The sequence below is a fragment of the Equus asinus genome, chromosome 20 (assembly GCF_041296235.1).
Source record: "Equus asinus isolate D_3611 breed Donkey chromosome 20, EquAss-T2T_v2, whole genome shotgun sequence".
Classification (NCBI taxonomy): domain Eukaryota; kingdom Metazoa; phylum Chordata; class Mammalia; order Perissodactyla; family Equidae; genus Equus; species Equus asinus.
In genome coordinates this window covers 29,960,299-29,987,666 of record NC_091809.1, presented here as the reverse complement: position 1 = coordinate 29,987,666, position 27,368 = coordinate 29,960,299, and the positions used below count along the sequence as shown (strand labels likewise).

Sequence of the window (27,368 nt, the reverse complement as noted above, 5' to 3'; positions counted from 1 at the left end):
AGACAGCCTCTAAAATGAACCCTGGGAACTCTGCAATCGAGAGGGGACTGCAAACCAGACGAAAGGATACTCAATCTACCCCATAAACAGCTTCATTCATATCAAAAGCAAGACACAAATTTAGCTGCTTTTGTCTGTCCTCACCCAACAGCCTCCCTTTCGAATCCAAGGTCAGCATAAAGATTTTCCCTGCCAGGTTTCCTTTCAAAATTTTAACAAGGTGTTACTATCCAGCTGTACTTCAAACAGGAAGAAACAATTCCTTCTCCAAGCTAAGGCCCAACGTCCTGAAGGCCAATGCAATGACAATGACAATGACAATTTGAACATGAACACTTGGCCTTCACCCCCAACTTTAAGTTTATTGCCCCGAATAATGAGCAAAAAGCAATTTTAGCAACAGGAACTTTCTCAAGAATTGGAGTTAATGACAAGAGCTTATAGTGTGGGTAAGTAGGGCAAGTCCCCTGCACTGACGGAAACTGACTCTCCTGAGCTTTGGACTCATTGGCAAGCCCTGGGCGCTCTCCTTTCCCCTCTGCCCCACCCCGGAAGAGTTGTCCAGCCTGCACAGCACACACCAGGCAGCCCAGTGGGACAGAGATGCCACTAGCACCACACCAATATGAAGGGCAAAATGCTAATGGTTTCCAGGGCCAAATGTACGTGGGTAGAAGCCAGACTGTTCACTACAGGCTCCCTGAGAGTTTCTGTTTCATCATGCTAGTAGATGAGAAAAGGCCAAGGTAGGCTTTTTGCTCAGGGGTCAACCTAAAGTGTTACAAGGCTGGCTTTGATCCATTCATACTGTCCAGACCAACGTTTTAATTTCACTTCAGAGTTAAATGCCATTTCCACCCACACAGGAGCACCAGTCAACTCTCAAGCAGGGAGGAGTAGTGACAAGGAACATCCAAACGTTTCATTTTTGGCTTTGGAATGCATCAGGACCTGCAGGAGATTCACCACCCCCTAACGTTTTTCCTTAGGCTAATATTAAAATCAGTTTGTATTCACAGCATACACATCAATTATAAGTTAGAGAAGATAGTTCAGAAATCATGATGTTGAAGTAAGCCTAGACAAAAATTCTGCTGCAAATAACACTTTAACTATTAACCTAGGAAATAAGGGAGCAGCCTGACATGATTGTGAAAACAAAACAAATAAACCTCTATTTGCTAAAGGGGATTCCCTGAGGAGAAATGCACTTAGAGCCAGCCAGGAGCGCCTCTCTGATCTCAGCACGCTCAGCACACTCCACCTGGGCTGCAGAGGCCACGAGGGCCAGCAGCAAGTGGAGTTCCTCCTGAACAAGGGTGACTGGGCAAAGCGTCCAAGACAGAGTGGAGGAAACCACCAGAGAAACAGATAACAGCCCCCAACAGACAACAACAAGACTTTCCCTTCTGTGGTATTTTACTACAGTTAACCTGCCATGGCACAGTAGTTCTCAGTTACCTGAATTTTCTCCTCAGATTTGAAGTTATTTATACAAACATGTAAAATTAAATAGAATCCAGTAATTCCTCTGCAAGAAGAGGGGCTGCTCTGAGCTTCAACTTGATGTGAAATACTCATCTCCTCAGAGTTTAGGTCAAAAATATATGCTGTCTACTCCCTAGCTAATAACTGACTTACCAACTATACGAATAAACTCCAGAGTAACATACTTATGCAAAGGATTCAAATGCTCAGGGCTGGAAGCAGAGTCCAAGAGTTTCGCGTCATGAGAAGCCAGACGCATAGTCAGTGTGTAATATCCAGTACTCATCTTGCTGCTGCATTTCCTGGGACTTAAAATACCAAGTTTCAGCCTTGAGTGGATTAAGACTTAGGTCCTACTACCTTGATAAATCCGGGAAGACGGACTATTTCTTTTGTTTGTCAGCTGAAAAGTTAAAAGAAATTAGCATTCCAAGTAACGTTTCCTGTGCATTCCTATAGAGTGACAGAGACAGCATTTTCAGTTACCTGGAATAGAAAACTTCAACAGTTCTAAAGAAATCTTCCTGAGTTAAGAACTAAGTCAGCATCCTTTCCCACCTCTCCTTATCCCACAGGGCAATTAATAGGAACCATCCATAACACACCACCAACTTGGGGATACTGTCTGGAGTTTACACGGCAATTAACCGCATTACATGGAAAACAAAAGAAAGACCAGGTAAATTGGTTAATAATAATCTTGTAGAAAGAAATTACCACTCTCTTACGAAGAATCCAAATTCAGGTTTCAAATGGCCCTAGGAGGCCACAGGAAGAGCAGTCTGTTCACTCCATTTTCAGATTTAGTAGGAAACACAAAAATATGACTTCTTTCAGAGCTTCCCAAGCCAAATGCTCTTCTGAAGCAGACATCTGCTCAAGAATGGCTGCTGTTAACGCGCTCATATTTCTGACCTGGCCTACAGCACAGTCCATCTCAGACTGGGACTGGGCGCACACACCCACTTATACCAGAATTCTATTTGAAACTGGAGGCAAGTTATTCCCTAGATCTGTGCATCCTTGGCTACCAGCCCAAATCCAGGCCCCAGTTATCTGGCCCTCCTCATCCCTATTACTGCCCTATATCATTGTTTCTTTTCTCTCAGTCTCACTTCCCATGTCTCCTTCCCCAGCCTGGAATCTTCCTGTTGTGTTTCTGTATCCCAGTCCCCATGAGAAGCCTCTACCCTCTCTACACTTCCTCTCCAGCAGCAGGAACTGGCTTTCCTCCAAGGACACCGTTTCCCTTACAGCCCTCTCAAGGGAGGCTGCTGCTTCCCTCAAACCCCCTAGTCAGGGCATGAGGACCACATTTTCCACCGACGGTATTTTCATTCATTCATTTAACCAGATGTTCACAGAGTGTCTACTCGGTTTCCAGCTCTCTTTCAGCTGGTATGGGGATAGAGCAGGAAATAGAAATTCTTGTGTTCTAGTAGGCAAACAGACATCACACATACAACACAAAACATATTGCCAAAAGTGCTCTGAAGAAATCAATGGGTGGGGGAGACAATAGGGAAGAGGGAAAGGGAGGGTTGGCTATTGGTTAAAAAAAATCACGACTCCTCCACCTGGTTCACATAACAGTACTTACTTAGTCTTTTCTTTTGAAGCTCCTGCTTTCTATTTTGCTCTCTACTGCTTGGTAACTGCTTACCGGTTTTCTCCATTCCAAACCTTAACATCGCAGCCACAGCCTGTATGTTTGTGTCCCCCCAAATTCCTATGTTGAAACTTCACCCCCAAGGAGATGGTAGTAGGAGGTGGGGCCTTTGGGAAGTGATGAGGTCATGAGGGTGGAGCCCCCATGATGGGATTAGTGGCTTTATAACAGGGACCCCAGAGAGCTCCCTCACCCCTTCTGCCATGTGAAGATTCAATGAGAAGTCTGCTATTGGGAAGAGGGCCTTCACCAAAACCCTACCACGCTGGCACCCTGATCTCAGACTTCCAGCCTCCAAACTGAGAAATAAATTTCTGTTGTTTATAAGCCACCCAGTCTGTGGTATTTTGTTGTAGCTGCTCAAATGGACTAAAACAATAATTCAGAGCATCTTCAAGTCCATACAGACGAGCTCATTTAACCCCTAACTTTCTATTTTCCTGACTTCATTGACTCGTGACCCTCACATCTATACACTGTGTTGCTACTCTGCAGCCACATCCTGGACCATGTCACTATATCTGGAAGGCCCCAGTTCTGATGTCAAATAATCCACTTCTGGACCACACCCACCTAGCCTTCCAGCTTTCTGACTCTCTCATCCCTATTCCACTGGTTCTAAACTTCACTAAGCCATCTAGATTCTTAATTGCTTCCTTTTCTCCCAAACCAAGCCATCTCTGTCTTTACTTCCTTTTCTGTTTTAATGGTCCATTATTTTAGTCACTTTCTTGCCTTGAACCTCTCTGGCTCCTGCCTTCTTGCACTTCTGCAGCATTGATCCAGTTAAACTGAAACAATCCACTTGTTAGATGGCTATCACCCTGTGACCACTGTACTACAAGGCCACCACCTAGTAGGCAGAGGGGAAAATAGATCATACAATTTTGCAGGCCCCAAATTTTGGGTTTGTATGGCCAATTAAAAATGTCATGCAGATTTGCTCATGCCAGAATCTTTGGGAAATCCACCTGGAGCAAAAATAAATTCAACAGCCTCTGCCACTGTAGACTCTTTGGAAGATATGCATTAGCACATACATATGGAAAAATCAACGTATTTAATGTAAGCAGATAGGTCTCACCTTTGGCCTAAAACCAGGAGAAGAGACTAATTTAAATTACAGTTAGCAAGGGTAGTCATCAGCTTTTCAAAGCCGAAAATCATGGTTCACACTTGAACCATGGTTTAAACAAACCCAGAGTGCACAGACAAAATGGAAAGATCTAAGAGGGAAATATTAAAATGCTACCAGAGGCACTGATAATCTCACTAGAGTCTAAAGTACCTCTTTATCTGTCCTGCTAATTTCTTTTTGACTCATGCTCTGATCCTCGTATAATGGGTTCTACATATATTTTACGTACTGATCAATGCCTTTTCAATGAACATGTATAGGAGCTGACAAAAGTAGGGAAAGCACAGAAATGCAGGTTAAATAACTGATCTTCCACGCATTTCTAATCAGGCCGCTCCTGGGCTCCAGGCCACATAAGGAGCCCTGAGAGCCAGTCCCACGGCAGCAGGGTGATGATCAGAGGGCGCTGCCGTGCTCTCAGGTTCCTTTTTCAATTATATAAACAAAGAAAAGAGAAAGCAATAGCCTTAGCTTTTTGCTCTTGACTTTAGATAGTATTAATTAGAATGTTAACCTTCTACTAGTTTATTATGCAAAATGTTCCTCCTCAGAAAATTATACCCAAAGGAAACCGAACAGAAATTCTTTCATGGAACTCAGAGTAAATCACTGGTGTCCATATTTAGAATCAGAGGGACCCATTATTATAAGCTATTTATAGCTGATGAGCTCTACAGAGACCTTTCCCAATTGTCGTAGCTTTTCCACAGCATTCAACATTCTATTTTCCAACTGCAGACTTGCTTTAAGAAGAATTATTCATACAACATAATCTAAGATTCTGTGAGATCATTTCTCAGTCCCTTGGAAATAAATCTTTAAAAGAATTATAGAAGGATAGGAATTAACAAGTAGCAAAGCAATTCCCTTCCCTTCCAATACTCAAGGAATATCCATTTCCAAGGAGCCTTGTAATTTGCATATTCTTATTTCACACTGTGCAATTCTGTCTTAATTCTTAGAATTTCTTCCTTACAACTTTTGCACTTAAAAGAAAGTCTGAACTCTTTATCAAAACTAACATTGTACTGGCCTAGAAATCAACATAGTTAAGTCAACGGTTAATGGCTACTATTCTATACAGTTTACTATGACAGAGGCATATACTGTTCTTCATTACTCCTTTAGGAAGAGAGAACAATGTTAGCAAATGTAGTTAATGCTGAGATTATTTAATGGTTAGTCTGGATAAGGTGTGTGTTTGTTTTTAACTTATATGCAAAATAAAGCTTTGTGACATAGCTTAGTATGTTACGTAAAATCTGTTAATTTTCTGGCAAGTGCCAAAAGCTCACTAAATCCTAAGTGACCCCACTCCAAACCAATTTTAAAGAAAAGAGATCTCATTTATACCAGAAATTAGGTAAATCATTCAGCTGCCTGACATGTGAGGGAGATTTACCTGGCGACGTCTGGGTGTGAATCTATCAGGGTGCTGACAAATCGAAAGAACAGAGAGCCCTTCCACTTCACAAATTCCTCCTGTATAAAGAGAGACCGGCATGTTGAAGGATGGACTTTAACACTTTGCAGATATTCAGTCATACAGCCAACTGTCAGCGTCCGTCTGTTTAATAGTGCACCCGTCAGGGCTCAGCCTGTCCATGGCGCGTGGGTGTGGGCGCAGCACTCAGTTCCCCACCATGCTGAAAGCACATGCCACTGGTCAGTCACAAAGAGAAGAGGAGGAACATGTGGGGAGAACAGCATCAAATCTACTGTACTAGGAAAACAACTCGAAGCACACAGCTTTGAAGGAGAGTGCCACTGCTGTGTCTGTCAGGTCCACAATGTATGAAAACATGAGTATATAGAACATACTAGAATAGATATATAGCTTTGTTAAATGCCTTCTTTTTAAAGAACAAATATTACTTTCCTCTCACGATAAGCCAAACCCATGCTCTCAATGTGAATAAAAACATCGAATGCTCTGCAGAGCTTCACAGCACACTAAGTTCTTTCACACACTGAAATGTTTCCTGAACTCTGAGACGGCCAGGGGAGGTACCGTGACCTCGTGTACAAACGCAGGGGCTATGCTGAGAAACAAGGAGAACAACAGAAGAGGGACTAGAACTACTTGTGCACCAAGTGTGCTTTTCTCTCCATGGTGTTTATCTGCAGAGACAAAACTTCACACTGTTTGACAGGATATCTGAACCAACACCCAAAACGAAGATTAGGAAATAATGAGCTGTTTACAAGGCTGCGCAGAACACTAGAAGGTGATATTTTAAACCAGAGATGGGGCTAATTATTTCTGGATTCTACTACAAAGCAGCACATTTCCTATGCTACTCAAATATTCTCTTAAACCAGAAGCAATGGTGAAGGGAAAAAAAATGACAGATCTAATTCCCATACATACCTGCAAGAGATTGGTAAGCAAGATGAGGGTTTGCTTCCGGATGAATGGATCTGAATCCTTCAGGCACATGGAGATATTAGGAATGTACTTGTCCACCATGACAGTGTACCGGATGCAAAGATCACACATAACAATGACAACATTGTTACGAACAGCCACATCGTCACACACCTCGAGCTCTCGCACAAGGGCTGGGATGCTCTTCTTTGCAAGATCCTCATGCTGTAAGCACAGCTTGCCTGTCACAGAAAAGAGTAAGATGTCTGGACTCTGTTCTTTCCTAATTCTAAGCCTATATTTTCTCCAGATGTATCTTGCTATGGATTTTATTTAGCCAAAGTTAAAACATCACGTCAACAATCATAAACAAAAAAAGGTAACCAGACCCATACTAAATATTAGGAAGTTCAACATACCTTAAGGAAAAACCCCTCTCCCTCACCCTGCAGGGTTTCATGAGACATATACCATGAGATATTCCTTCACTGTAGTAAAATTATCTTCCTTTTCAAGTCAACATTTGAAATTTGGAGTTACCTACTTACCTAGAAAAGGACCAATTAAATCTAACAGATGATATATTTTACTTTTGATTATACACAGACTCTAAAGAAGCTAAAAAGTGTAACAATGAAGTTGAAATCAGAGCTAGGGAAGTAGGAAAGAATGGTCATCTCATTTATTTCTTGTTCATAGTTAGCAGAAGGAAGGCTGTTGTTGAGTTTTCTTTATATGTTTTCTTGTGTGGCCTGCAGAATGTTTCGCTCTTATTTACAATTCTTAGATTTTTGAAAAATAACCATTCTTACAAAAAACAATCATAACTCTCATCCAGCATAAAATACACCATCTCACGAAGGAAAAAAAAAATTCAAGTTATAGCATAGAGGTTGGTGATTTCCAGATCAACAACACTGTGAGTTTATGAAGAAATACGCTTAGTAGCGCATCTGCCCGTTCCAGAGAGTATCAAAGAGACCATCGCCTTTTATAAAGTGAACTGCAAATTTATTTTTTCATTCCCAGAACTCAGTGCAGTGTCTGGCATATGGTTCTTGAGGAATAGACTTTATGGTGCTACCTTATGAGTATTAAAAAAAAAAAAATCACAGGAATTTTTTGTAATAAATTAACATAAAAAACAGAAGTTTCCTACAGGGAGTGTCTGGGGTCCGATCCTCCTGGCACTCTTGTTCTCAGCCCTCCGGTGCACCCACGGAGCTGGGTGCTCCTCCTCTCAGAATCACCCCCAAGATGTGCCTGAGCTACTTGAATTATATAAGCTCAGCAGTATATACCTCCTTACTGAGACTGGCTTATTTGAGACGAAAAGCTACACACGGAACTGGATTGCACAAGCACTACTTCCCTTCAGGTTATTCTTACTCACCCAAGGTAATGATGGCATGTGCTCTAACCCCAGAAGGCATGACAGAGCCTCTGAGCTGGGAGGGCGGCTGAGTGGCAGGGGCTTCACTGCTACCTTGAGATGACGTTACTACAGGGGAAGGAAAAAGGGCTTATTTACAGTGCTTCAGGGGCTCCCCCCTCCCTGAGACAGCAGTGCAGAGGATACCCTCAGTGCCTTACAATGAGCCGCATCAGCAGAGGAAGCTAGAATGGACTGAATCAGAAGGAAAGCTCGCTTTTCCACTCTGGCTGGACAGAGCTGGGCTATATCTCCTAAGGTGAAAATGTACTTCACCTGCAAAGAGAATTGGTTTTGCAGTAAGATAAGGCAAAAGAAAAATTAACTTTAGCTAGATAAAGGACATGTCAATGGAGTACTTTTTTTGTCCCCCAAATTTAAAGAACTACTTTTTTCATATAAAAATACACAGCCATTGCAAAAATTCAGTCACTATTTAATAAAATTCATCCAAAATTAGGGTGACCATATGATTTTATCATCTACATCTAGATCATTCTGCAAGTAAAAGGGAGTGCCATTAATAATTATGCTGCGATAACAGGCATGAACCACAATTATCCTGGGGAAACAAGGATGCCTGCCTATAATCCCACTACCCAAAGACATCATTGTTGTTTCTGTGTATAACTTTCTTTTCTAAGTATTTTCATAGTCACACGGCTTTACGTTTGCTTTTCTTATACACTCACCATCATAGTAGTTTGAAATCTGCATTCTTCCTTTAATATTAGGCATCTTTTCGTGTCAATATATGCAGTATGTTTACTGACTACATAAGCATGTTGAAAGCTGTGGATGTCATCATACTCCATTCCACTACTAACGAATATTTACATCATTTCTAATCCTTTGCTGTCATTTGCGTTGGCTCTGATGACACCTTTGTACTTTTGGATACTGTTCTACTTCCTTAGAAGTGACATCAGGGTTAAAGGGCTTATAAACTGTTGTACATTTTAAAACATATTTCCAAACTGTCCTCTAGATTAGTTTACTATTTAGATTCCTACCAAAAACCAGTGAGTACCTGCTTCCTCATAGCGGCTACCACTGTGTGTTTACTAAGGACATTCAACTTAACAGTTAAGTAATTCTGCTGGTTTCTTTTAATCCCAAAAATGCAGGGGTGGTGCTAAATAGTAAAATGGTAAATAAAGGCTTATTTTAGGGTAAGAAAGCCCATAATAAGGGCATGTATATTTAAAAAATCCTGAACATACTATATCTCTTAGTAGATTAAAGGAATATTTATATTTAAAGAGTGAAGTAAACTATATATATATAGGGCAAAATTTCTCCACATATATTTTGACTGAAGGGGAGATTTTGGTGACATATTTAACAGTTGAGGAAAAAATCTTAGGGGGAAAGCTCACCAGTCATAATCAGCATTCGTCTTAGTTTGGGCCGTGACTGCCCAGATCAACCAGAAGAGCAAGATGCTCCAGAACCCCAGGTCAGGGCCTTTCCACACATCGTGGCCCTCTGACAAACTTCCGGACTCTGATTGATAATGATATCTTTCTTCTTTTTGTGTGTGAGCTGGATAGGCCCTGAGTTAACATCTGTTCCCAATCTTCCTTTTTTTTCTCCCCAAAGCCCCAGTACATAGTTGTATATGCTAGTTGTAGGTCATTCTAGTTCGTCTATGTGGGACGCCACCACAGCATGGCCTGATGAGTGGTGCATATGTCTGCGCCCAGGATCCAAACCAGTGAACCACAGGCCACCAAAGTGGAGTATGTGAACTTAACCACTCGGCCACGGGGCCAGCCCCCAATAATGACATTCTTATTACTGAACTGTGTGCATATTAATGCTTCAGGCACAAATAGTCTTCTAACAAATCTACACATGGTCTTCGATCACCAGGTACAAGTGCAAGGTGGCAAAGCAGGAACTGAACACAGAAGAGAGATGCTCTACTAATTTTCAAATAGACGAGGAAAATGGACAATTCTGGTTAAATGATGGCCTAAACTAAAGGACATCACAAAGCAACCCATTATCTTCTTTATTGGACATTGTCAGATGTTGGAAGCAGAATTACTACAAGATAATTTTGTTGACGATCAGCCACTTGAATCAGAAAACTGGCTCCACATTTACTGGCTCACAAGAATCTCCTGCGCTGACACGGTTTCTAAAGCAGGGATGACAGGGCACACGCTCGTGCCGCTCCTGCACTGACACGGTTTCTAAAGCAGAGATGACAGGGCACATGCTCATGCTGCTCCAAGGTCATTTGTGTTTTCAATTTTCAAATATCTCATTTCATTTTAGACATGACTTTAGAACTGTTCAGCACTATTCCCTAGTTCTATAGTCTGATATTCAAACAGTGCAGTGGACGCACTATAATTTTAAAAAACATCAAACCAACCAAAAGAACAAAGAGGATATTCACTTTACTATTTTTTCACCTTATTATTTCTAGGCTTGACTCTACCAAGCTTACAACACATTTTGTGTTTCCCCTGTTGGATCAGATATCTCATAGGATTTAACCGGATAAGTGTATACCATCAAGTTTTCCTCCCAGATAATAAGTATGTGAGAAAAAAATGCATAGGTCATCAATAAAAAAATTCTTCTCAAAAAAGAATAAACTCTAGGCTAGGAAAACCCTTTTCTTGCTAATAGCGTTGGAAAAACACATTACAAAGCCATCTTTAAAAAATCCCAACTGATATAAAAGGAGAGAAAAGAACGGTTAAGAAAAGCAGTCACTTACCAACAGGTCTTCATCCATATTCCCAGTGCCACCCTCCTTCAGAACTATGTTGGAAAGGCAGTGCACGCAGGTAGACAGGACATCCCCGCACACCTGCTGCAGTAATTCCTATGGGAAGTCGAAGGTCATCACTGAGGATCCCACACATCCACCACCCCACCCATGACACAATTTTCTCATAAAAACTCTATTATCCTCAAATGTGTAAAGCATAAGCCATGAAAAACCCCAGCCATCACACTTTTGTATCTTTGCTTTTAGCAATCTGGCAATGAGAACTGGCAGAGTGGAATTTAGCAAGAACAGTATATATATGTATATACACACATACATGTACATATCATCTTTCTTTCTACATTTGCTCTATAAGAGCAAAAGGCATATACTAAGGAAGATGTAGTGCCTAATTTATACGAGATCTATAATAGCAGCACTCCTCCAATAATAGAGGAGAACACTGCAATCCTTCTGGCATATGTAGCTGGCGAATCAACTACTGTAATAAATAGTATATTTTTTAAAGATATAAAATAAAAAAGAACAGATATTCTTCTTCTGAAGTTTGTTCAACTGAGACAAGTTTTCAGTGTCTCTTATTAGTTAAAATAACCTCAAGGGGTCACCACCTCCAGCCCACAACAGCTAACTACACCTACATGCCAAGCGAGGGAGCTCAAGCACATTCTACAACCTTTGACTTCATTTTCTCTAGGAGGCCATTCCAAATTACCCAGGTTGAGCTAAATGACTCCACCCCAGTACTTCCATGTTACCCTATGCACACTTCTATTTTATGAATTATTATATTACGTTGAAATTATCTGTTTAGGTGCATGTCTCCCCTAACATGCTGTAGGTGTTGGAGGAAGGGACTCTGTCTTAACCCTCATCCCAGTGCCTAGCAGCAGCACTACAAAATGGTAGTCAGTGTTTGCCAAACTGTTGGCAAATCATCATTATGATCCAAATGTGTTTTAGTCTGACTTGGCCTAAAATGTTTCAAAACTATTGTTTTTATTACTTTTTAAAGAATTACTACACTCAAGATTTTAAGAGATTGCACAACCTAGACTGGAACATTGGCCAAGAGAGGTTCTGAAATCCATATACTCAATCTGGATGAGAAGACAAAGCCTAACTTGTTTGAGACCTCAAAAGCCTTGAACTTTGCTGGGGAGCCTGACTAATGACTTTCAGAATCACAGAATCTTGCAGAGAGCAGTCAAGGCCATGCAACCCTGAGATTCTCTCCACACAGGGACTCATGTCACGTTGTTGTCCAGCTTCTCTGTGTACACTTCCAATGACCAGAGACATGTTCTAAGGCAAGTCCCTCCATTTTAGGCAGACTTCAGTATGATTTTTCTTCAGTCTGCCAAAATCTGCCTCCTTGTGATTTCCACCCACTGGTTCACACTGGTCCTCTATAATGCCAAACAAATCCAATTCTTCCTCCATTTCAAAGTCCTTCATATATCTGAATTTAGCTAGGCAGCCTATCCCACATAATTCTTTCCTTCTCCAGCTAAACACTCTACGTCCTTCAGCTGCTCCCTACACAACTTGTTTTGTAATCCCCTCATCTAATTGCTCTTCTATGCATATCTTCAGTTTTATCAACATTTCTCTGAAGAGTTGTCATTAAATTGAATTATAGAACATGTCAACTTAGATTTAGCCAGTATAAAGAGCAGGACCATCACCTCTCTTACTCTAGACACTATCTCTATTAATGCAGTTCAGGATCTTACAGATTTTTTCCAATGATAGCCACAAAACACTATTAACTCATACCAAGCATATAGATAGCAAAAATGCCCAAAGACCTAAGTCCTTTCACATACACTGCTGGCATCTATTCTTTGGGTAATTTGTTTTGCTCAGTAAAATACAGAATGTTCATTTACAGAGAAAAGAAAAAGAGAAGTTATGTTTAGGGGAAACATCTGGGTCATATGGATTTAAAATATACTAAGATTCTAGAAGATCTCAGGCTTTAGTCTATTATCTACCACCAAGGAAGTAGTGTTGGCAGAGCTAAAACCTTGGCCCTTTTTCTAACAGAGCAGTAAGTTCTACCACTCTTCTAGTTCTCGAATTCTAAATTTGAAGACAACTCTTGGTCTTTCTCACAGACTCTAACAATGATATAACTCACTGTCTGAATGACTGTGGGCCATTAGCAAGCAGCCAATGGCTTCTGATGCCCCCGACTCTCACAGTACAGATCACCCTTCCTCCAGCTCACACTGGTGAATAAAACACTGCGAGAGGGATCAGCCACCTTAGTTCCAGGCACAGCTCTGCCACTAAGAAACTGTGTGCCACTGAAACTTGAAGGATCATGATCTTGTAACCTGCCATATAAACTTTTCCCCATTTTTTTCCTACATCATTCTTTCCTCATTAACAGCTTTTTAAAAAAATCTGTTTTCTGCTATTCCAATATGCTCCCTACCTAGGTAATGTTCCTTATGTAAAAGTTCTTCATGCAGTTTCTTGGATCCAGAGATAAACAGAAAAATCAAATAATAAAGCAAGTATCCCTTTCACCAAAAATGCCAAAAGGCATATGCCAGCAAACACCAGACTCCATTTACATGGAAAGAGCTAGGCATTTTAAGTTAAATAAATTTCAACTTGTTTTAAGTCTTGAGCAAAAAAGTTACAATGTATTGTTCTACTACATCTGTTACCACAAATAGAAAATGTAACTTACTGAGGAAGGACTTTCTTTAAGGAACTCAGCTAAGAAAAGGAAGCATAGGAAGGAGGCTAGGTACCTCAGGTGGAGCAATAATGTTTTTATTCTTGGAAATGAATATATTCCAGCAATTATTTAAACTAATTTTTGACTTCTGGAATCATTATTAATAATCCCCCTCAGTCCTAAAATTTCTTATGGTTAGCACTGTCTAGGAGTATATTTCATGATAAAAAATAGAATACACAGTAATAAAATAATTTATTAGAGATTCTGATATGGATACCTTTTAGGGAGTCAAAGGAACCCTCTGTCTCTCACAAAATACTGGTTTGGATTTGTGTTTATGCATCTATATAAAACAGTAGCTGCAGGCTCTGGGCAACTCTGGGGACATGATACAACAAGAGATATGAGAGTAAGAGAGTGTTAGGTAACAGGATAGGTGTCTCCTAGGACTGACTTATTAAATGATCAGAAATCTCCTGTTTTGGAGGGAAGCCCCTGACTAGGTGGAAGATTTGTCTATTAAGCATTCTTGGAACAAGGGTAGAAGTGAAGGAGGAGGAGCAACAAAGCTCTCACAGCACCTGAGTTATCACTTATTAAAAGATAACCTTGCAGAGTCCTCACCAGGAAATATACATCCAGGAGGCACGCTTTCCTCAAAGGCACTTGCACCTAGAACCAAGACGGTGACTTCCTCAGGGAACCGTATGTCTTTAGCAGCCAAGACCTTGGGGGATGTCAACTGCTTGTCACATATAGTAATAGCTGCTGGGGACCACCTATCCTACAGGTTCTCTATAGAGAATACTCCTCAAACTTCACAACAGAGTCCTATGTCTGAGTACAATACACTGGCAAACATATCCAGGAGAGCTTGCAGCATACCTGCTCCTCCACAGGGGTCTCTGCAGATGCTCTACAGAGTCTCTGCAAAGTATCAACGGCTGAGCTGATCAAGTCTAGAGACCACTGGAATCCACTCAGCTTACACTTGACGACATCTAAGAAGAAAGACAAACCCTTCAAGCTTAACTGCTTAAAAACATACAAAGTGAGAGGCAAGGCCTTTTCAAAACTGTCCAACAGACACTCACCGGTTACCTTGTCTCGCATGCTCTGAGGAAGATGCTTTGCAATATGCCCAATAACACACAGAACATGTCCCAAGGTGTTTGAATTGGGATTCTGCTGACTATGAAAAGGGCAGAAGAAATATCAATATAGAACCAAAGGAAACATTACTGCCAACAAAATAATTTCTTCTGGATTAGAAGGAGGGAGGAAGTTCTGGAGGAAGTAGGGTAGCACGGTTTAGGAGTCAAGTTGTAGGAACATTAAGGCACTTAATGTACTTGGACAAAAGGTAAACTGAAAGCTTAAAAGAGATACTTCTTTTTCATGTTTATTTTTAAGCCGGAATTTAAAGAAAAGATCTGTATATAGAAATAGTTATGAAATAGCCCACTTCCTTAAGAGATGAGTTTTGTTTCTCAGAATCTTTAGTGTCTATCAGCGGTTAAATTACAAGCATGCAAACCTGCTGATTTTCTCCCAGGACTCTATTATTTTGGTGTAGTTCAGCTTGGGTGATGAGCAAGCAATCTTGGAGAGCAGCATCCAGGCTGGTGCAGCATGTTCCGTGCCAGTGTGGGATATCATATTGTTTATAAAAGTAGGTGAGAATTTATCTTTCTTGGACCAGATATGAAAAGCCTTATTTAAATAGCGGCTAGAAAAGAAAGACGGGAAAGCAGAATTGTAACTATAAATATATAAAACTTTCAGATCAGCCCCCCAGTGAAAGGCTATCAACTTCTGCTGCTCCAAGATTCCTCTGGCACGTGAAACATCCATGTCGAGGTTCCTAGCTAGTGGCACATTTGATACCAAACTAGGTATCTTTTAAATTTATATTACACAGAATAAGGTATTTTTTATCTCTCCTCTCATAAAGTATTTATTTATTTATTTTTAAAGATTTTATTTTTTTCCTTTTTCTCCCCAAAGTCCCCCAGTACATAGTTATATTATATTCTTCGTTGTGGGTCCTTCTAGTTGTGGCATGTGGGACGCTGCCTCAGCGTGGCTCGATGAGCAGTGCCATGTCCGCGCCCAGGATTTGAACCAACGAAACACTGGGCCACCTGCAGCAGAGTGCGCGAACTTAACCACTCGGCCACCCCCATAAACTACTTATTTTTAAAGCAAAGAATAAAATTTCATAATTCATTTGAGAACTTTCTCATGTTCATCCCTCCAAAATTTATATACAAACATATGGAATAGGTTACCAATAACAAATTCATCCAGAATTTACAGGTTTTTAGTGACATAAAAATGTAGACATTGTCCTTTTTCCAATGGAAAGATTAGAGAGAAATGACATCCTAGCATTTAAATATGGTAATATTAAATGAACTAAAATTTGCTATGACCTACCAATACCACTAAGAAATATATATTTCAAACCTTTTTAAAACAAAACAAAAAATGCTTCTAAAGTGTTTATGTCATTGTTGTTTTTAAATCATTTCTTATTTTACTTCTTCCCACAGCACGGCATGAGATCATATGACCCATGAGACAAATGCAACATTATATATTCAAGTGAAGAGAAAAAAACACTCCTTCCCCAAGTCAATTTTTCTTATGTTGCTAGGAGAACACACACACACAGATTAAGACTTTCTCATTAACTGAAAAAAAAAAGGAATTCTCAAAGCAGGCAGAAGGCAACTATAACAAAACAAACACATCCACAAACAAACATATACCAATGGCTTTATTAATAAATTAGCTATCGATTCATATTTATCCATTAACACCTACAGTTTTACTGCAGATGGTTCACAACATGATCTATATCTGATGACTGTCCAAAATGATACACGCAATCAACAAATATTTTAAAATTTAACAAGAATCACACAAAACATTAAGTGACGTTTACCATAGGAAGCCAAGAGAATGGGAAAAAAATTCTCTAAACTTCCAGTTTTAAAATCTTAAATTTGGCTCCTCTCTGACAATTCACACCCTTGCACATCACTTGAGCGGCTCCCAAAAGGCTCCCAACTTACCCCTCAGTTAGCCCCACTGTTGATCACAAGCCATTCCCTAACAAGTCAGAATGCGATTCAACAAACACTAATCTGCTTCTTTTGAAAAGCACCATTGACTTCTAGCCTAATATCAAAACCAATGGACCCTCCTCAGTCCTCGTTCTATGTGACCTCTACTAGACATTTCTGACCACTCTTTACACCCTTAAACTGTGGTCCATCTGTTTGATCTCTTTTCTTTTCCCTTCACTAATTTCTTTTCCTCCAATCACTTTAATTACTGATTTCGAAAAGCTCTCTTCTTAGTCCTCTTTTCTTACCTACAACCTAACTCTGTGCAACCTCATCCATTACCAAGAGCTCTCCACTCAGACTTGCAACAAAGCACTGCAAGCACACATTTAAAATTGGATCTCCATCTCGAGTCCTCCCTCTGCTCCCCAACCTGCCCTCACCCTGCTTTCCAGACGTCAGTCAGTGCTGATCCACTGACAAGTAATTTTAGCTAGAATTCTTGGGGTCTTCAGGCCTCTAAGCCTTTGCACCACTCTTTCCTGCCTTGAAACTCTCACTGTTTTGGCTGCCTGCTTAATTTCTACTTATTCCACTTCAGGGAATGAGTTAGCTCATGCCACCATCTCTAGGAAGCTATCCTAAGCTGAAAAAAGAAAAAACAAGTAAAAAAAAAAATCACCAAACTGTACGTGTCCTCCCTTTCTGCTCCAATAACTCACTTTCCACTAAAATTATGCATTTATTCTCTTTCCACTAGACTGTGAGCAACCTGAGTAGAGGAAGTACCCTGATTTCCTTTAATCCTCACACCAAATCTACACCGAACCTATTCTCCCACTTGTGAAACAGCTCTAAACAGATCCCACTCTCTCCATTCACACTGCCCTCACCTTGATCCAGGCCTTCATCATCTTTAACTTAAATCATTTCAAGGGTGGCCTGTTTTCTCAGACTCTAGTCCCGTCTCTTGGTCACCAAACACAACTCCATTCGCTATACTTCCTAAAATATAAAATCCTGTATTACTCATCCATTTTAAATTCATCAACGGTCTCCCCGCACTCACTCTGTTTTCAATCTGAAAACTCTTTCAAAACAATTAAAAAACCAATTTCAAAACTGAAAACAGCAGACTTCCTGGCATGCTGTATGACAGCTGTCCATTACCTGGGTCTGCATACCTCTCTAGTTTCACTTTATGCACAGCCCAATAAGCACCGCTACCTCACCCACACTGAAATCCTGAGGCTCCTTATCTTAAAATGAAAACAAAGCCTGTGAAGGAAGCTTAAGACACATCTTAACTGCAGGTAAGTTAAAGACCTAACTATAACAGGGGGAAAGAAAAAATAAAATTTCTAAGAGATTATATGGGAGAATATCTATATGACCCTGAGGTAGGAAAAGGTTTCTTTAAAAATACATTAATCATAAAGAAAACCACTGACAAACTGAACTCATCAAAAGACACCATTAAGAGAATAAAAACGTAAATCACAGGATGGAAAAAAATATTTGCAATACATATAACAACAGCTTGTATACAAAATATACAATGAATGCTTTCAAATGAATAAGCAAAAGATTGGCAGCCTAAAAAAAAAGGCAAGAGACCTGAGCAGGTAATTCACAAAGGTGAATATCTAAATGCTAATCCACCCATGAAAAGAGGCTCACTCTCACTAGTCAACATGGCAGTGTAAATTAAAACCACAATGAAATACCAGTATTCATCCACCAAATGGCTAAAAGGAAAAGGGCTGACCACACAAAATGCTGGTCAAGGTATGGAGCAACTGGAACTCTCATACTGCTGGAGCGAACGTACAACCACTCTGGAAAACTTCCTGGCAGTAGTTATTGAAGGTGAATAAAAACATACTCAACAACACTGTTCCTAGGTATATACCAAACAGACATGCATGTACATGTGTACCAAAGATACATATAGGAATATTCATAGCAGCATAACAGGTAATAACCAAAAACTGGAAACAACCCAATTATCTATCAATAGTAGAATGGATAAATTGTAGTTTATTCATAAATGTCATAGACAGAGCAATGAACATGAATGAGCTGTAGCTACACACATTAACTTGAATCAATCTTGCATTACTTTGAGTGGGAAGAGTCAGATACACAAAGAATAGATACAGAATTCCATCAACGAAGTTGAAGCACAGAGAAAACTAACAGAGGGTGTTAAAACTACAGGAGTGGTTACCCACCTTTGAGGAGGGAAGAATGGCTGGAAGGGAGTGTGAGGGCATTTCTTGGGCCTAGTAATGTTCTATTTCTTGATCTGGGTGGTGGTTATATGGGTATGTTTTCTTTTGGATATTTATTGACTTTATGGTTTGTACACTTTTCTGTACACATTATATTTCAACATGAAAGTTTAAAAAAGAAAAATAAATGAAATAAATTCCCAACAGCTTCCTATAAACGACAGCAGGCCTCTCTGGCTTTGTGACAATGGCTGCTCCCTTTCATCTCCCTGAAGCTCTAATATGTTGGGTGTGCACAGTGAGACAGCCCTAAGAAAAGCGAAAAAGCAGATGATTCTATTGCTGGCTAAATTCCCCTCCCTTCTAGGAATTTCAGCAAAGCATACAGTTGGCACTGAGAAAACATTTAACGAGCATTTTTGGTCATAGAGTTTTAACACCAAAAGGTACCTTAAGAGATCACGTAATCCAACTGGCTGTTCTTACAAATGAGTAAACTAAGGCCCAGAGAGATGAGGTGATTTGCCAGGGCCACAGAATAATATTTTGTGATACTAAATCTATTATTCTTTCTACTGTATGCCAATTCCTCCAAAACTACATGTAAACAAGTAGGGAAGTATTTCTCTTATGATAAAAAAAGAAAAAGAAAAAGCTAGTCAAGATAGCACAAACACTAACTGTAAGATGACTGCAGTGCAGATTAAAATTTCTCCTTACACGTGCCCACTCCTCACTACAATGTTCACTGTACAGTGTATGCTCAATAAACGTTATCAAGAGGAAAAAATACTGTGTTAGTAAGCCAACCAATGCAATAAAATGTAGAAAAAGTTTAACTTGTAAGAACTAGGAAGTCATCTTTCATACTAACCAGTATTGTAAAGAGTATTGTGTTGTAAAACTAATACACCACCTCCATCAGTGCTTTCCACTACATACTAAGATATCAGTTTAAAACTGGAGAACACTTAGAGAGAAGCAAAGGAAGTGATTAAAGGCTTCACAAAAACTGTCACCAAGAAAATGCTAAGAGATTTGAATTAGGTCAAGAAAAGAAGACCAAAATTGAGTCTCCAGATATATTAAGTAGTTTGGAAAGCTGATTTTCCAAGATCAATCAATACATAAATTCACAATAAAAACCCTTATGGTCTTCTAAAAGGAAAACAAGTGCTATAATCAACATACCTCAGTCCCTGGCTTTCTGCACTGAGGAGAGCAAGAAGTGCCCAAGCTAGCACCTGGCTGTCATCTCCACTATGAAATTTACTGTAATGCTTAATGTTCTGCAGCAGAAGCTGGTCAAGGCATTCCAGGGCCTTTTCCTGCACAGTGCTCTCACAATCCATCACAACTGGGATGATCCCCATCAGCCAGGCTTTCTGTATCTGGACACATCTAGGCTGCGCCTTAGGAGTTAAAAATTATGAAGTCATAAAGGAGTCTAGCACTATAAGAAGTTTAAATACAAATAAGTGAACTTGTGATCAATGTTTTGAGACATGTTAAAAACAGTCACACACACACAATCACAAATAAACCATAAAACTGAAAAAAACAAACATTTGAAATATGCGTGTAAATCAGTGTATACTGAAATTTTAAGCTTATAAAATCATTATTTTATCATTAGTAGTAACTCAGCACTTTTTGTAACTGAAGATCAAGAGCAAACAAGAAATATTTATCCCAAGGAGCAATTAGAATAGATGCTGATGGAGAAGGTAAAAATACACATTGCTTAATGCCTTTTATCATGAACTAAAGAAATAAACACACTTTTAAAATTCTTCAAAAGCTAATTATTTGGCAGAAGTAAATTACATATAGGACTTGTAGATCTGCTCTTTTGGCATATCATCTAATATGTCCTAACTCACAAAAATTAATCTAGGCCTCTGGCCTAACCAAATTAATTTTAAAATTCATATTTCTATGTGAGATTTAAGTGAAGTCAAGAAAAGCCTACCCATCATCATTCTCTAGCATTAGTTAATAATTATATTTAATATGAAACGTAATCTACCATATGTAATTGAAAGACACTTCTTCTTTTCTCTTACACTGTATACTCCTACAGCAGACTTGGGAGAGTTTCTAAAAGTCAATTTAATATTTAGCAACAGGTGATTACTTATGGTGAATTATTTTTGATGTAAAATACCATATTATATACACAATGCCTTGCCTCTCACCATAAGAAGTTCAGTAAGAGACTGTAATGCCTGCTTCCGGACAGATACTGCAGGGTCACGACACTGCTCCTGCAGAATTAACAGCTCTTCTTTCATACTGGAGACGTCGCAGTGTTTCAAAACACTCACTAATACCTAGAAGGTGCATATGCAACATGCAATGATGATTTACGCAGAGTGAAAAGACAAACTGCAGGCGAAAACCCTTCCTTAAGTTTGTGGTTCTTAACATTTTTAGGTCACAGATTTATCCCTCCTCTCAGTAACATCCCACCTGCTAGAATCTCATGAAAGCTAAGGCCTCCCTCCCTAAAGAAAATTTGACATAAATTTTATATAAACGAGCATTTCTGCAAACAATTTCAGGGGTGTCACGAATCCTATCAAAATCCACCTATAGTCTCCAGGTTAAGAACCCCTATTCTAAAAAAAGAAATTAAAGATATAAATTGGTGATTCTTAAAAGCCAGCAACCCAGGAGGAAATCTTAAAAACAGATAATCCTTTGGTTCATTCATGTATTTTATATATAACAGGGTCAAGGTCAACTAATGTTAAGTGAAAAACAGGTTAAGTAAGGAATATGGCCAGAGCATTTTAAAAATATTCTCTTGAATTTCCAAGTTTCTGGTGCTTAAAAAGACAGGACATTAAATAACGTCTAGAAAAAACTCAAACCTGGAGCGCAGACTTCCTAACGTTGGTCTTCTCATCCCGGATCCTCTTTCTCAGCATTTGCATGATACATCTTTCTGTGGAGGAGACCTCAGAGTCACTGGAGTCTGAGAAGGACTACAAAGTATCTAAAACCCCCCACACAGTACTGAGAAGGACTACATAGTACCTAACACCCCACACGGAAAGACTACATAGTACCTAACACCCCACACGGAAAGACTACATAGTACCTAACACCCCACATGGAAAGACTACATAGTACCTAACACCCCACACGGAAAGACTACATAGTATCTAACAACCCACACGGAAAGACTACATAGTATCTAACACCCTACACCTGCAGAGAAAGCACCCTAAAGACTAACTAGCTTGTTTTAAATCCCAAGAATTCAGAGTAAGAAATGATGTAGAAAAAAATTCAAATAATTAGCTATTCACAGTAATACAAAGGGCAGAGTGGTTTAATTTTAAAAGGGCACCAATTCTGGAATATTAAAAATTCAGTTTTAAGTCCTGGCTCCTACATCTAAAATTTTGAAGGAATGACTTAGCTCTTCTATTTTGTTTAGCTACAAACAGGAATATCTAAATCATAAGATCTTTTAAAGACTAAGTAAGATAACATATAATAGCTTTAAAACTTTTCAATCACATGCCCCTTTACACTATTAAAAATTACTGAAGACTCCTAAAAGCTTTTTTTAATGTGGATTATATCTTTTAATCTGAACTAGAAATTTAAACTGAGAATTGTAAAAGATTTAATAATTCATTTTAAAATCACAAGACATGTCATTATAAATAGCATAGTTTTAATGAAAAATAACTATATTTCCAAAACAAGAAAAATACAGTGAAAAGAATGGCATTGTTTTACATTTTTGGAAAACTCTTTAATGCCTGACTTAATAAAATACAGTTGGATTCTCATCTCTGCTTCTGCTTGCAATCTGTCACAGTTTCATGTCATGGGACCTCTGGAAAACTCCAATTGACACTATGACAAAATCAGAGTGCAGAAGGTAAATGATGTCTTGATATTATTACGAAAACAATATTAACTTCAAGGACCCATTGAGGGAGGCTTAGAGACCCCAAACTACACATTGAGAATTGCTGATGTGTAAGAAAGTACAACCAGAAAAATGAAATAGAGAAGGCAAAACAATAGAAAAATCAATTAAACCAAAAGTAGGTTCCTTGAAAAAGATCAACAGAATTAACAAACTTGTAGCTAGACTGACTAAGAAAATAAGAGAAGATTCTAATGGATAAAATCAGGAATGAAAGACGGAACATTACTACTGACCTTACAGAAATAGGAAGGATTGCAAAGGAATACTATAAATAATTTTATGTTAAGAAATTAAGTAAGCTAGATGAAATGGACACATTTCTACAAAGACACAAACTACAGAATCTGACTCAAAAAGAAATAGAAAGTCTGAATACACTTATAACAAGTAAAGAGATTGAATTAGTAATCAAAAAACTTCCTACACATGCACAAAAGCCCAGGACCAGATAACTTTACTGGAGAATTCTACCAAATGTTAAAACAAAAATTAACACCAATTCTTCATAAACCCTTTCAAGAACAGAAAATATTTTGTACCTTATTCCATTAAGCCAGTATTACCCTGAGAGCCAAACCAGACAAAAAACATCTCAAGAAAACAGACCAAAATCCCTTGTGAATATAGATGTAAAGTCCTCAACAAAATATTAGCAAAATCAAATCTAGGAAGATACAAAAATGATTATACACCATGCTTTGGATTTATCCCAGGAATGAAATGTTGGTTCAACATATGAAAATCAACCAATGTAATACACCATAGAAATAGAATAAAGGACAAAGACCACATGATTATTTCCAGCTGCACAAAAAGCATTCACAAAATCCAACACCCTTTCATGATAAAAACACTCAGCAAACTCAGAAGAGAAGGACACTCCCTCATTCTGATACAGCCCATCTTGAAAAAACTCACAGCTAACATCACAATGGTGAAGGACCAAATTTTCCCTCAAAGCATAGAAGGACAAGGATATCTGCTCTCCTTACTTCTTTTCAACACTGTACTAGAGGTGTCAGCAGGGAAAATAGGCAAGAAAAAGAAATAAAACGCATCCAGATCGGAAAGGGAATAAAACTCTCTCTATTCACAGATGGCATGACCTAATATGTAGAAAATCCTAAGGAATCCACGGAAAAACTTTTAGAGCTAGTAACAAATTTAGCAAGGTTGCATGATATAAGATCGATCATCAAAATTCAATTGTAAAAACTAGCAATAAACAATTTGAAAATGAAGAAACTAATTTGATTTACAATAGCATCAAAAAGAAAAGAATACTTATGAATAAGTTTAAAGAGCAAGAGTTGTACACTGAAAACTACAAAACAGCATTGAAACAAATTAAAGAAGACTAAATACATACAAAGGCATCCTGTGTTCACGGATTGGAGGGCTTAACATTAAGATGGCAGCAGTCCCCAAGTTATCTACAAATCAATCCCTGTCAAAAGCCAAACTGTTTTTTTCACAGAAATTGACAGCCAATCCTAAAATTCATATGGAAATGTGAGAGACACAGAATAGCCAAACCAATCTTGAAAAACAAGAAGGATGCAGAACCCATACTTGGGGATTTCAAAATTACTATAAAGCAACAGTAGTCAACATAGTGTGGTATTGGCATAAAGGTAGACAACAGAATATCAATGGAATAGAACTGAGAGTACAGAAATAAGCCCATATATCTACGGTCAATTAGTTGATTTTTGACAAGGGTGCCTAGAGCATTCAAAAGCAAAAAAGAGTCTTTTAAACAAATGGTGCTAAGTCCACTGGACATTCATATGCAAAGTTGGACCCCTATATCATACCCTATGCAAAAACTAACTCAAAACTGATCACAGAACAAAATGTAAGAGCTGAAAAAGAAAACGTATGAGTAGGGGCTGGCCCTGTGGCCGAGTGGTTAAGTTCGCGCGCTCCGCTGCAGGCGGCCCAGTGTTTCGTCGGTTCGAATCCTGGGCGCGGACATGGCACTGCTCGTCAGACCACGCTGAGGCAGCGTCCCACATGCCACAACTAGAAGAACCCACAACGAAGAATACACAACTATGTACCGGGGGGCTTTGGGGAGAAAAAGGAAAAAATAAAATCTTTAAAAAAAAAAAAAAAAGAAAACGTATGAGTAAATCTTTGTGACCCTGGAGTAGGCAATGGTTTTTAAGCTATAACACCAAAAGCACAAGCAAAAAAAGGAAAAGTGGATAGCTGCACTTCATCCAAGGTAAAATGTTTTATGCTTCAAAGAACACCATCAAGACAGTGAAAAGACAATCCACAGAATGGGAAAAAGGTATTTGCAAATCATGTATCCTATAAGGAACTTGGATCCAGAATATACAAGGAAATCTTCCAACTCAAAAACAAAGACAAATAACTCATTTAAAAAAATGGCAAAGGAAGAGGGTTCAAGACGGCTAAGTAGGAAGATCCTGCACTCACCTCGTCCCAGGAAAACAGAGAATCTACAGCTACATATAGAACAGTTTCCTCTGAAGGAGACTGGAAAACTAGCTGAGCAACTCCTTCACAGCAGCAAACAGAAAAAGGACACAAGGAGGCAGGTAGGAAGGGCTGAGACAGTCTCGCATAAACCTCACCTCTGGTGCAGAGATGCACAAATCAGGAGGGTACTTACAAACTCAGAGCTTCTCCATGAGGAGCGGAGGGTTCAGAACCCACGTCAGCCTCCCCAAATTTTAAGACCTGCACCTGAGAGAGGAGACCCCAAAAGCATCTGGCTTTGAAAACCAATGGGGCTCCTGTCCACGAGCCCCAAAAGGCTGTAGCTAAGTGAGAAACAAAGAGCTCTTACAGGGCTCTGCACACTCGCCCACCCCAGGGCCCAGCATAGCAACAGCTGTTTAAAAAGCACCCAGACCTTCTGTGAAACAGATTCACCTGCTAGTCTTAAAGAGTCAGCTGGAGGGGCAGAGGCCTGTTAGCATACGCTCTGGAGAAGGAGGAACTGGTGGGCATCATTTTCATGCTCTCTTCGTCTTGCTAAAGTTAGCAGGTGCCATTTATTTTTCTTTTATTCCCCTCAGCAGGTACTATCTTCACGCTCTCCATCTGCCATGCTCCACAGCACCAAAATCTCCCAGAGGAGAGCTTTTACTCATGTCTGGTGCCCTGGTTTTAAGTTTGATGTCCCGCTTTTTGTGGCTGCAGCCCAAGAGAAGCCCCTTGGATCACCTGGCCCTGGAGGCCAGGGCACTGTGTTCCTGGGTCCCACAGGATTGTAACAATTGGAGAGACAGTCCTGGGCAGACTCTCACCCCCAGGATGCTGCACAGACAGCAGAATGAAACACCCCCCAGGCTTCTGAGGAAGAGACCGATTTGCTTGTCCAGGAGCTTTGGCCTGAGGGGCAGGTTTCTGGTCTGGCACAATGAAGAGGCTACAGAGATGCTCTCAGGGAGTGGAGGCTAGTGGAAGCAGTGTTTGCATTCTCCCTCTGCCTTGCTCCAGCTCACCAGTATCTCTCAGAAAGGAGCTTATATCCGTCTGGCACCCCGATGTTTGCAGCTGCTGCCAGGGGATGCCTCTACACTACCTAGCTCTGGCGGCTTATGCTTGCAGAAGCCAGGTAACTGTAACCAATGGAGAAAGTTCTCAAACAGTTATCTCCCTCAGGGCACAGCAAGAGACAACAGACCCAGAAGCTCTTAATCTTCTCTGAAAGAGGCCTGTGAGATTATCGTCATAGCTGTAGCCTGAGGGGCAGGCCTCTAATTAAATGCACATCTAAGGGCTAACCATAAACCCTTCCAGAGACCTCAGAGGGTGGGCACTATCTTCATATTCTCCCTCTGCCACCCTCCAGAGCACCAGCATTTCTTGGAGGGGTGCTCTTACACATGTCCAGCGCTCTAGATTTTTATGTTTGGTGCCCTGGTTTTTGCAGCTGCTGCCCAGAGGATGCCCCTGATCGCCTGGCTCTGGTGGCCAGGAGGGCTTGCATTCCTGAGTACCAAAGGACTGTAGCAACCAGAGAGTTCTTGGCAGGGGACCACCCTCTAGGCAGTGCACTGACAGCAGACTGAAACATACGGCAGTCTTGCTGAGACAGAGGCCTATCTGCTGGTCCTGGAGCTCCAGCCTGGGGCAGGCTTCAGGTCTGGTGCACACCTAGAGGCCTGTGGAGGTGCTCTTGGCGATCGTAAGCTGGAGTCACTGTGTTTGTGCTCTCCCACAACCTCACTACAGCTTGCTGGTATCTCCCAGAAAGAAGCTTATATACTCATCTGGAGCCCCAATTTGTGTGCCTGCCATCCAGGGAACACCTCCAGATCACCTAGTCTGGTGGCCAGCAGGGCTTACACTTGCAGCCCACAGGACTGTATACATTTGCATACTTTAAAAGCTGCTGCCTGATGATCTGGTTTCCAATCAGCCTGAAGCTTGGTGCTGACTGAGATCCTCCCCTAACAGGTCTAGACACACCCTCAACTACTGGGAGCTATCAAAAATAAAGTAGGCTGCTTGGACAATCACCAAGGTCTGAGAGACAATAAGAGTTAGGGCAGGGTTGAATGATAAGGATCATCTCCA

General features: G+C 40.1%; 1 protein-coding gene across 6 annotated transcripts in view; it reads right to left on the bottom strand.

Moving 5' to 3' along the window:
• NCAPD3 (non-SMC condensin II complex subunit D3) overlaps positions 1-27,368 on the bottom strand; it is a 65,614-nt gene that overhangs the window by 13,819 nt on the left and 24,427 nt on the right. For 5 of the 6 annotated variants that reach the window (XR_006516133.2, XR_006516134.2, XM_044751916.2 and 2 more), the window contains 11 exons: positions 21,730-21,803; positions 21,052-21,186; positions 20,045-20,265; positions 15,083-15,274; positions 14,640-14,737; positions 14,431-14,546; positions 10,833-10,940; positions 8,257-8,371; positions 8,057-8,164; positions 6,667-6,905; positions 5,698-5,777 (listed from right to left, as the gene is read on the bottom strand). Coding sequence is in view for 4 of the 6 variants with exons in the window: in XM_044751916.2 (XP_044607851.1) it covers positions 5,698-5,777; positions 6,667-6,905; positions 8,057-8,164; positions 8,257-8,371; positions 10,833-10,940; positions 14,431-14,546; positions 14,640-14,737; positions 15,083-15,274; positions 20,045-20,265; positions 21,052-21,186; positions 21,730-21,803 (1,486 nt within the window). In the remaining 2 variants the exon portion in view is untranslated. The remainder of the gene's footprint in view (positions 1-5,697; positions 5,778-6,666; positions 6,906-8,056; positions 8,165-8,256; positions 8,372-10,832; positions 10,941-14,430; positions 14,547-14,639; positions 14,738-15,082; positions 15,275-20,044; positions 20,266-21,051; positions 21,187-21,729; positions 21,804-27,368) is intronic. The other variant, XM_044751917.2, reaches the window with a different exon arrangement.